The sequence below is a fragment of the Pterocles gutturalis genome, unplaced genomic scaffold, assembly GCF_000699245.1.
Source record: "Pterocles gutturalis isolate BGI_N339 unplaced genomic scaffold, ASM69924v1 scaffold26495, whole genome shotgun sequence".
NCBI classification, from domain to species: domain Eukaryota; kingdom Metazoa; phylum Chordata; class Aves; order Pterocliformes; family Pteroclidae; genus Pterocles; species Pterocles gutturalis.
In genome coordinates, this window is record NW_010144166.1 from 1 (window position 1) to 12022 (window position 12022).

Below are 12022 nucleotides of genomic sequence, written 5' to 3' on the forward strand. Positions count from 1 at the left end.
CCGAGCCAAGGGCTAACCCACCACATATCCCTTCCACCATTCCACATCCTTTTATCAAAGAGTAAAATACAGTGTTAGGAGACCTGGCTGGTACGTCTTTCACACAGTCACTACTATGGGACCAGAGCAATTAGTGACTCCAATCATAGGGTAGGTGGATGTTGGGTATTTCATTGAAGCTAGTGGTCTAGGCTCCCTCTGTACCCAGAAGCAGAGGTTGCCCCACAGTCCCCCCAGACTTCCCAACCCTGGTAGGCAGGATCAACCATCTCTCAGAGGGGACTGCCTTCGTCTCCAAAGGAGGGGACTCAGATCATTAGTGATAGATGGACTCCGATCTGAAACCTCTCAAGTTGATTTAACCTGTGGAGCCCAGGAGAACAAGGAGGCGACATCATGGCAGCATCTCACTACATGAGCACAAATATTCAGCATCCCCACAGGCAGGCTTCCACTGAGGCTAGGGAACAAAAACACAAGGCGTAAAGCAGAAGCGCCTCTTCCAAAAGCACAGACACTTCTCCACACGTGCCTGTAAAGATGTCTTGGCTCTTCAGCAGACCCTCCAAAAATGTTCGACAGTGACTGTGTTTGAGAAGGTCTGAAAAAAGGGTAAAATTGAGCTCCTCTGCCAGTACTTGATGATATTGTTAAATGGTATGAAACATGCTGGCCAGTGAGATTGGAGGCAAGGAAGTTTGCTCATGCTTGTTTCTCAATAGAAGCACAGGAATATTAAGCAGAGTAAATATTTGTGTAATTTTTTGTCATAAGGTATAAAGGTAAATACAGCATGTTCTTGTGTAATTGTGTAACTGATATAACTGTTTTTCTGTGCAGCCTGTTTTTCGCCCAAAAATCCTTACCACACACTGACAGCAAGTTGCTGATTTAAATCCATTATCTATAGAAGTATCCTTGCTTGGCACATGTGCCAAGAAACATTCTAAACCAAGGAAATATATGCTATAGCCATCCAGGTGCCCCTCATCTTGCTTGTGCTGGTTAGTTGTAACCTTTTAGTGGTCACTAGAAAATAATAGCCTGTTTTGGGAGTTGTACTTTGATGAGTTATCATGAACGGTCTTATTTTGAAGCTACGGTGTGCGTGGTAAACTACCTAGAATTCGTCAATGGGATGGAAGGTCTGCCTCCATATTTGTAAAATCAAAACCTGGGAGATCCTTAAAAGTCAGTCCTAAAATGCATGCATCATCTATCAAAGTGTACTCCATGTTAGGTGTCTGGCAAAAGCGAGAGAACCCAAACCACCCGTGGCTCTGCCTGAGAACTGACTCCCACCACTGTTGTGCTCCCCCTGACATGGAAATGAGAGGAGACAACCCAGAACTGTGACTCAATCAGACTTTTACAGTTCATGTTAGTGGAGGCAGGAGTTGGTGGTGAACATACTTCTAAATTCTTTTACTTCTTTAACACTCTTAAACAAAGTAAATAATTCAAATTGTAAATATTTTTATCTCCAGTCAAGGTGTGACCTGACAAAGACATAGACATAGACAAAGACATAGTCAAAGACATCAACAAAGTTTATATAAAAAGGGTTTTTAAATCAGTCATTTCCTTGAAAAGGTTTTTCAGTTATAAATAAGATGAAAGAACTGTTTTGTTAATAATTAATCAGTGTTTATTTTTTAAGCACAGATGTGTCCAGTTGCCTTCAAATTCATAGAGTAAAGGTACATTATCATGCACTTATATATATATAAAAACTTTTCAACTTGCAGTTGTAGCATGCATATTAAAAGCCTGTCTTTCTACAGGGTTTCTATGGGCCTGATTTTCATTCTAACAATTTTGAGGGAATAGTCAGAGGCTCTAAATGGCAGCCAGACCACACCATTTTCAATTTCATAAGGAATGTTGTACCTGGGGTCATAGTGGCCCCCCAGGTAGTAAATGCCATTGAGGTTGGCTGCCTGGCAGCTGTTGTACCACCAGCCACCCCCGTACATCTCTGCACAGCTCTCTTCCCAGCGGTCCTGGTCCCGGTCGAAGAAAAAGCATGGGACTTGTATTCGGTGCCCTCCTCCAGCCAGCCAGCAATCAGCGCGTCCCCAGCGGTCCCCTCGTAGGAGGACACGGCAAGGGGGTACCCTTCTGCTTCAGACCCTACCTGTACGATATACTCTGCATACACAGCATTTCCATCCCAGTCCTCTAACTCTATCCGAAGGAGAGTGTCATTCTGAGTCAGCAAGTGTATGTTTTCATTGCCCAGCCAGAACTCTCCTCGCCCTCTGCCATCCACGCTGCCGAAACCTCTCTTGTAGTCTTGCCAGGTCCGGTTAAAATTCACTGATCCATCCATTCTCTGTTGGATCAATAGCCATCCTCCCAAAGTGGTCTCTTGGTCGCAATAAACTGACAAAACTTTTTTGGATCCCGCTGGCTTGATTTTGAAAATGCCACTTTTGGCACCAGAAGTGTGTTTCTGGCGGATATCATCACAGTCTAAAAAAAAAAGTTGAGCTGGTTTGACAGGAGTTATCAGCAAAATTTAATAAAAGGTTCAGAGGAATCCAAGTACCAATAGGTCTGAGGAAAATTGTTAAACATTTCTTAGACTACACTAAGTATAGTGACAGGCAACATTAAAAGCAATTTAGAAAAGAAAACTTTAGATACTTCTTAAATTGTGAATTGTCTATGTAATACCCGAGTATTAATGAACTATTTTCCTTTTTGTTTCCAAGGTGGCAACAAACAGACACAGTGCTTGCAATTTATTATCACACTGTGGTACTGCAGTGTCTAAAACCAATGTGTCAGTTTGGTTATGGATGGGGTTTGGCTCCTCTACCTCAATAACTACTTCTGTGATGCCTGTGTACCTTTCCCAGTGCTGGCTCTCCTTTGCTTCACTCCTGACGGTCTGAAGCTGCGTGCCTGAAAGTCTGGGGTATCCTCTGCACTCTGATCATGTTGCAACCCACCTAGCTGCTCAGTTATTTCACGGGTCTTTAGTGATTTGGTTTCGAAAGTGGAGCCTCCCTTGTTGAAACTAGAGGAGGCGCTGGTCACTACAGTCTTGGAGTGACTTGCACTGCCAGATGGGAATCCAGATGGCTGAAGGTGAAGTCCTCCAAAGTCATCTTCTTCCTCCTCTCCTAAATCTGTGAATTTGCCTTTCCCTCCATAAGCCCCTGAATGGACTCCAGTACCTAAGTGGCTACTGCCTGTGCCAGTTGCGTGGCTGGTAGTTGAAATGCTGCTTGTGCCATCAAAGTGCCTACTAGTGGATGGAGAGTCAGGGGTAAAAAATGACTCCAGTTCAGGGAATAACCTCTCTAGCTTGTGGAAGCTGTCTGTCCCACCAACATGGTACATACTGCCCTCCCCTCCAGCATTTCCTCCTCCTTGTAAATAGGAGCAGTCTGAGCCATCAGAAGAAACCAGTTTTTCAACTACTTCTTCTCTAGGGCCATCAGGGCCAGTGACAAATTTTTTGGTGGTAGTTTTGGTGCATCTACGAACAGTGGAGGAGGTTTTGTCTCCCAGACCAATGGTTTCTCTCCCGTGAGTAGGGGTAACTAATTTGCTGGTGTGTGAAGGTCGATCCCCCCTCGATTCTGCCGTGTGATACAAGCTGTCACCTCGGGAGGGGTTCGTGTCTGTTTCTGATCTTTCTAATACTGCTTGCACCTGCCTGATGTTATTAATTATGTTCAGAGCTTGCATTTCTGGCAGAGGCTTATGCTTAAAATGCTCAGGAACATTCGAGTCCTTAAGTGGCCTCATTTTCAGTGTGCTCAGGGTGGTTGTTTGAAGCTCTGGGTGCAAGTTGATGGAGTTGGCTTGGGTAAGCTGCTTCTGGAAGTTGTCATAGCTTTCTTTGTCCACCTGGTAATCAAAACTTCTAGCACAGGTTCCTTTGCAAGCTCGTATCTTAATATCAATGTCCACCTACGTAAACAGAGAAAAATAATTCAGTTAGGGAGCTTTCCTGACTTTCTCAAGCAAGTGCATCCTGTAACTGTACTGGGGAAAGCTAGGAGCTGCCCTGCTACCTCCCACCTACAGCTGAGCTTTTACGAAGCTCAGTTTTGAAATAATCTCTGGTTTTATTTCCATGTGCAAAATATGACATGTGCAAGCACAGTGCACATGAGCTCCATGGAGCAGTGTGTTGTAGCATATTCCCAGCCTCCACTCGCTTTATTCTTGGGGCATAGGGAGGGGTGTCTTCTTGGGTTTGGAGGGAATGTTGCAGAGCTGGGCACCCTCCCTGGGGACCCGGGCAGAAACAGATCCTCCAAAGAGAGGGGAAGACAATGGGCTTGTTTCAGAGCCTGTCATGGACCTGCTGTGAGTCCTGCCATCCTGGGGGTACCACCGCTTTCCCAAATAATCCAAAAACCGGATCTCTGACCCAGAGATCAAAATGGGCTTTTGAGCAAAACTGCTGTTTGTGCCAGGACTTTTCCTTGCATTACTGTCAGAAGAATTGGCTGCAAACTGGAAATGCGGGCTCTAATGACCAGGAGTCCTCCTGAGCTCACGATGGTTGCCACATAGCAATAAAAGAAAACCAAGCTACACAGAAAGCAACTCATTTGGGGATTTGCCCCAGCAAGTCAGATCCTGTGAGAGCTGCATCACGTTTTCTTTCAGAGGGAGCACTGCTCACCATGTATAGTATAATGGATAGAACCTCTTTCTGAAGACAAGCTCTGGAAAGAACAGCAATTACATAGCTTCTTACCTCCAAGCGCTTCATCTCCATCACCTGTTCCTGGATGCTGCTCTGCAGAGCTTTTATTCTGTTTACTTGAGTGACAACTCTCTGCTTTAATGTCACAATTCTCCGCCTCAGTTCTCCTGACACTTGACCATAGCTCTCATCAATGTCTGAAACAGAAATGCATCAGTCACCTATGCATGTGTGATTTTTTTTTCCTAAAAGAGTAGCGTATTTTAAAATATGTAATTAAAACATGTAATTAAGAACATATTTCTCATAGAATTGATCAGGTAAAAATTACATTATATTTTACTAGCTAGCAGTTAAGGGACTTGTGTTACTATATTTATTCTGGCTCTAGATAATAAGGTCCAGTGCACCATATATTTTCACTACATATTGCTTATGCACAAAAAAAAAAAAAAAAAAAAAAAAAAAAAGGGATGGATGATAAAACTGGATGCAAGATACTCACTCTGAGCACTGTCCAGGTTTGGTTTTAGTACATTTATGGTTTCCACAATTATCCGATTGGATTTTTTATAGTTGTTTTGATTTTCTGATAGCAGCTTCTTGATTTTGTCTATTCTGTGACTATAATCCTGGTCTGTTTCATCAATCAGTCCTTGCATTCTGCAGCCTGATGGACATTTTGTACCCTAAGATTTGAAGAGGGAAATATTTGTGTTAAAATCTTCACAACTAAACCTTTTCCTCAGAAAAGCTTAATGTTCTAACAGACTAATGCTCTTTGCCAAGATTTCATCAAATAAATGTAGCACAGAGACAGGCTGAGATGCAAGAGGCAAGAGAGAGATAAATTAACAGTTTATACACAAAGACATCCAATCATTATGAATCTTTCATTGAACTTTTTGTCATCGGACTTCCTAAAAAGTCACTAGTAAAGTGTAAATTATTTCTAGGTCTGTTTTCTTTCCTGTGCCTTTCTCTTACTAATTCCAAAAGTGGCAATATCAAAATTCTGAAAATAAATCCTACTTTCTTTTTTCTAGCAGTAGCTTTCTTTCATTTCATCTTTTTTTTCCAGGCTTCCTTTCTCTTCTGATTCTCCACCCCTGAAAACTTCTCCCTCTTTCTTTCTCCTCTTTCTTTCTTTCTCTCTCTCTTTCTCTCTTTCTTTCTCTCTTTCTTTCTTTCTCTGCTGCAGGAGATCTTTCCAGGCTGCCCCGGTTTGAAGCATTACCTGTCCTCCCTCAGACCTAAAGCCCAATGGCATGTTGGCTGTACAGCACCCGTCACAGCAGTCTGGCTGATGTCCATGAGCACCCTATGGATGGGCATCCCTTTTGCCCCCAGAGCTCATTGCTCACCCAGTCATCGTCTGCACAGATGGGCCAGTTCTTCTCATACTGGCAGGTAGTCTGGGACATGTGCTCCACAATCCTGGGGCCACGCACTCCTGCACCCTCCTTTTCAAAGGTAGTCTCTCCATCTTGTGCCTGCCAGGAGAAAAAGGGGGGAAAGCAGAACCGAGATTAACTAAACAGCTGCCAAGAGAACAGAAATGTAACACTGACGTCCTCAAACACTCAGTGGCATAGCTGATGTGTGGAAATTGCAGCAATCTGGAAAGCATCACACCGAACAGTGCAAGGATTTTATTCCTCCTATTTCCTGTAAGATATGATTTTGTTTGTTTTATTGGAATAAAGCTTTTCAGCTCTTAAAATTAATGCTGTCATCTAAGGAGCTGGTGATGCTCAGGATATATTACGATAATATAATTCCACAGAAATCTTGTGTTCTGTCTGTAAATATAAAATTAACTTGACATTAGATTGAAACCAGTTAAGTTAAAGCAAATACGTAAAAAAATCCTATGTTCTATTTCCATTTGCTGCAATATTGCTAAATTTCTGCTATTATTCTACCACCTTCAGTCTACACAAAATTGGCTTAAAGATATATATGAAGAGAGTTTTCCCTTCAGTGTTTCTGATTTTGATCACAGTTGCTAATTGTAAGCTTGTAGCACTGTTTTGATGGCACAAAGAGCAAGAAAGCTAATAACATCGTAATAAGAAGAGTCATGTCAGTGATGGATGGATACCACTGTACTAATGGAAAGAAGAGAAATAAATATACTGAGATTTTCTTCAAACCAGAGAAGGAAAAGTGCATATATACAAGCTAATTCTGAGCCAAAACACTGTAAGGATTCCTGCTGTGTTATTGCTCAGTAAAGGACTGGAAAATAATTGTTTTTCATAAAAGAAATTGCTGTTTTAGGGTTTGAGATGTAATTAGGTCTGACTGGGCTCCACTGCACACATTGTGTTCTTTTCAAGCAGCATAATTAATGCTTGAAAAGACTAGTGATTAATTCTGAGGCAGAGAAACTTTCCCTAATTCTAGCCTCCAGGGCCAGAACCTCAGCCCTGGGGACGTGGAATATCATTATTAAAATCAGTGGGTTTGATTCATCCTGAGGATCCGGCCCAAGTGCCTCTTAGAAGAAACAAATAAAAACTTTACTTTTCAGTGGTCTGGGCCATTTCAGCATTGACAGTTCCAATAAGACTGTGTCTGTTTTGTCACATCTGCTTCCTGTAATTTCTATCATTGGTTAAAACATGCACATTCTTCAAAAAAACAGTCACAAAGAGAAACATAAATAATCTGACAGAAGATTATGGCCCAAGACGTCAATGCAAAAGCAGCGAGGTTATATTAGCATAGTCGAAAATCAAGTCTGTCTCTTTCATTACCTAAAAATTGATTCTTAGCTCTAGTTTAACTAGATATTGCTGCCACATGAATCCTTGGTCTGTAATGTGTATTTTATAATAAAGGTACTGTGTGTCATTTATAGATGAAAAGCCCTGCTGAAGTACCATCCAAAGGAGAGCAGAATTCACCCCAATAAGGATGAAAATTCCTGATTGGCTGGAGCCACTAACATCCAGTCAACTAGGTTTAAGACTTACAGCATCATCTATGAATCCATGAATTCATGTTAACATACCTGTTTTGCTGCTCCTGAAGCCAGGCAGATTCAGCAAAATTGAATTAAGCAAAACTAGAGAGTTGGCTACTTAAGAACTACTGACGAAAGTGCAACAGTGAAGCGGCCGCAGGCAGCTTGTGCATATGTGCATGCATTTAATTCCATTAGCTGGGTGCCAGCCAAAATGTATATATCTAATAAATGAACATTAAATAAATGGTCACTCTTCAAAACACAAAGATACGAAAAGAATCAAGTAAGCAAGCTCATACCCCGGCTAAGTTGAGGCACAGCAACACACAGAGGATCCTCGTTGATATCATCTTCAGGAGAAGTACGAACAGAACTCTGACTGAAAGGATGCTCTTCCCCGGTTGTTTGGTGCAATTTAAACCTTAATGCAAAGCCAAGATTAATCATTATGCTCCCTTCTGTTTGGAGACAGAACATGCCAAATGCACCCCCCCGTGGGAGATTACCTAAGGCCTCTTGCACAAGTTTCTGATGTTATTTGCTCCAGATAAGTTTGTACAACACCAATATGCAGGAAACACCATGTATTCCAGGAAAAAAAAATCTGCCTAAAGCTTAGTTTCTCGTAACTGGATGTTCAACAAAGATGTATACAGGACCTAACAAAGATGTATACAGGACCTAACATGATCCAGTAATACTTACCTGCTGGAAGACACACACTGCATGCGATGGTCATTTAGCTCGCATGATCAAAGAGCTGATATCTGGAAAAGGAAGTAATTGGTTTGCCCTTTCTGTGGGACTGTGTTCCGCTGCTGTGAAATCCAATGGCCTTTCCAAAGCAAGTACTAGGCTAAGAAAGACTGATATGTGGCCATCAAACAAAATTAATTCCTGAGGACTGCAGAGCTCAGTTTCAGTACATTTTTACAGCTGGACCTTACTGGTGTTTGTATAATGCATGATGTGTTTAACATTATGCTCTCTCTTACACAAATCATATTTTTTTTATCAAGCAGGATTTGTTTGAAATGAACACATATTTATGAAGAGCACAGTAGAGTGGTACTTCAAAAAGTCCCAGAACAAATGTTAAGCATAATTAAATCTTCCTAAGGAGTCATATCTCCTTAAATGTTTGTATAATGGATACGGGTTGTGTGTGGCAATTGATGACGATGCTGCTGCTGTGTGTTCTATAAGAAACCTTACTAAGAAATGCTGTACATGGCTGTCAGACACTTAAGAGATGCTGCCCATCTCAAGAGTTGCCACCACAGTGAACAGCAATGAGCAAGACACCTTTACTTGAGCAAATGAGGGCCTCATCAGTTGAAAGAACAAAACCCTCTCTTGGCTGTCTAAAACCACATAACATCACAAAACTCTCCATCATCTATAGGCTGCAATGTCTTATCATATTTGCTTTAGAGGGACATGTTTAAGGTTGCATCTGGTATTGTGCAGCATATTTAATTCAAAATAGCTGATTGTGTCTTTGGATCCATTCCAGCAGCCTCTCAGGTTTTCTCTTATCATCCTTTCCTCTGCTTTTCCTCTTGTTTTCTGCCTTCAGGAGGCTTGAACCCTCTCCATGTAAAATTCACTGTGGTTGGACAGGACTCCACTTCTGGCCTTGCACTTCATGTTTCTCTTACCTAGGAAAACCCTCTTAAACTTACCAGAACACTACCCCAGTGCTTTGCAAACATTCCCTGCACACAACTTTCTGCTTTTCACAGCTGCAGAAGCCAGTTGAGAAGGTGAAGTCTAAAAGTAGTTATTAATTTTTGGGATCTGTTTTGATAGCCTGAGTCTTCAGAGCACACCATACATGCAGATACCACTGCCAGGTCCCACAGAAACTGGGTGGTGAGAGCAGGAACAGCACCTAATTCTGCAGGGTATCAGTTGTAAGAGACAACAGTGCCTCACCTGGTCTTACTACATGCATCACAACCTATACAACGACTAAAGCATCTTTCACAATTCAGATGTGATGTGACATGCCACCTTAGTTCTGGCTTTTTCTAATTTGTAAGAGCTTGATTTTGTGGCCTTCAGTAATCTCTGGGCATTATTTTTGTAATTCAATAGGCCTTAAAAATCAGGAGTGGTCAGAGCAGATCAAGCAGAAGAATTTCTGCCTTTTCAACCATGATAACAGAGGATGTGACAATTTGCTGGGTGGTGTCCCAGGTACCGGCTCCCACGAAACGCTGGACACAGCAGCATGAGCCAGGCCTCCTCTGACCCTGATGGAGAGCACAGCTCTCTGGTGACCTTCAAACACAGAAAACTTAAGCTCTGGTCCAAGTAAAACTCGGCCACCAAGGCTAGAGAGACTGGAATAAGCCGATTGATGATCATAAGCATTAGGTAAACTAAGAGGGGTTTCCTGCTTCGTGCAAAGGGGGTTGCTGGGTGAAGCTGGGGTGAAGGAGGAGCTCCTCATGCTTTCCAGTTGAGGGCTGAATCTGGGCCTGACCTTCAGCCTGTACCTTTGCTTTCCTGTTGCAATCATCCAGTCACTTCTCCCTGTGTTTGTTTGAAGGGCTAAAGGCCAAGAGATAGATAAACTTTGGATTTAACTTTGATCAAAGGACAGAAGTGCAGTTGACTACTTCAGCTGCCCTGGTCTTGGCAGGTTGCCACAAAAATAGTCGGGGTGTCTGGGATTCAGTCCTGGTTTGTGTGCCCTAGATGTGAGCCAGCTCTTGTTTGCACAGCGCTGCCCCTGTCTCCTGTCCTAACACCAGTCCCCCCCACCAGTTTCCAAGTGGTGCCTTCTCCTCCTCTTACCTGCTCATTCCTGTCCCTCCTCTGGATACCTAGGCTAAGACTCCATTCTCTTTCAGCCCCAGCTCTCAGCTCCACTCTCTCTTCATGTGCTCCTCAGACTACTTAACTCTTTTGAATTCTTTCCTAGCATCTGCTCCCACATTTTCCCCATGCAATGTCCCAGGGACTGAGGGACCCAGCAGGTCCTCCAGCCTGACCACCTTATTTGCCTCATTCTACCACTATCCCTTCATCTTCCACTTTTTCTTCTTTTTTGTTTTGTTTTGGTTTGGTTGTTTGGTTTTGGTTCTTTGTTGTTGTTTTGGAGTCATCATGCAAAAGTTTGTCCCAATTGTTCCCAATTTGTCCGCTCTGTGCTGCAGTGGTCTTTGGAAGAGGGACTGCAAGCACAAGGTATGAAAGACAGCCAAACTCTCTGTAGCCAGCTGATTTAGAAAAGAGAAACATGACCTGCTAGTATTCAAAAAAAAAGTGCATTGACTCAAACTGCAATGTATTTACTTGCCAAAAAAAAAAAAAAAAAAAAAAAAAAAGTAATACTGAGACCATTATTCTCTCTCCAGGAGAGAAACAGGACATCTTTTCAGATAGTCAGAGGGTTGGAAACAGTAGAAAGGATCTCTAAAGGGCATGAATCTTGACAGTCTCCTTTCAGAGCCCACAGAATATCACTGTGGGCTGGGGTCCTGTAGAGACCCTCATAAGCTCTGGTATGGGACTTCTGTGAAAGATCAGGCTTCTTGGGCTCAATAGCTCCAACACTCCTGACTGCTCAAGCAGATAGTCCTCTCCAAAGAGTTTCAAAATTATGTGTGAGACCTTAGGACACCAATCAAGAAATCAGCTGGAAGAATAAGCCAATCTTAGTTCTGGTGAGCAACCCACAAGATGTGAGCTCACACCAGTGAAATGGGTGTAGTTACAGCAGATTGTCATCAAACAAATCATTGCAGCCAAAAGCTAAACTGGTAGAGGAAAATCACAGTTTTGACCTAAAGGAGTGTGGATACAGAAGTCAAAGGGACAGAGATGAAAGGAATATTTTTTAATTCCAAGTTGCACATATATAAATAATAACAACCTTAAAATCATGTCATAGGTGGGATAAACTGAGAACAGAAAGCCAAAGGGACTTGCCCATTGCTACTCAAGCAACTGTTTGCAGAATCAGGACCAGACTGGGCTTGTCAACCCTCAGCTCACATCCTTCCCACAAGCCTCTCCATGCATGCTGCCTCAGCTGCAAGGAACCACGGGAGAGGCCTCACTGCAAGAAGATGTTAGTCAAAATGGTGAGGAATTGGGCAACAAGGCTGGTGGTGAGCCGTGCAGCATGGCTGGTTGTGTGGGTTCAACAAAGATGTGCAGTGGTCTGGTTGTCCCTCCTCCCAAGCAGTTGTTAACCCCATGATGACCCTATGCTAACGATGGCTTTTTCTCACCTACTCGAAGAAACCTGCCTTCCTCTTACACTTTGCTTTAAAGGTAAAACTTGAATTAAGTCAAAACACCCTCAGTAAAAATGACAGAGGGACAGCAGCTTGTTATGATATGAAGACTCAGATCCA

The 12022-nt window shown here is 42.7% G+C and overlaps 1 protein-coding gene across 1 annotated transcript; it reads right to left on the minus strand.

Moving 5' to 3' along the window:
• Positions 1-1723: 1723 nt before the first annotated feature.
• FGA (fibrinogen alpha chain) lies at positions 1724-8032 on the minus strand. Its single transcript, XM_010085028.1, is given in 7 exon segments — positions 1724-2023; positions 2026-2475; positions 2856-3927; positions 4727-4872; positions 5181-5364; positions 6040-6168; positions 7949-8032. Coding segments are annotated over 7 exon segments (2277 nt in total). The 5' UTR covers positions 8000-8032; the 3' UTR covers positions 1724-1778.
• Between the last annotated feature and the right edge of the window lie 3990 nt (positions 8033-12022).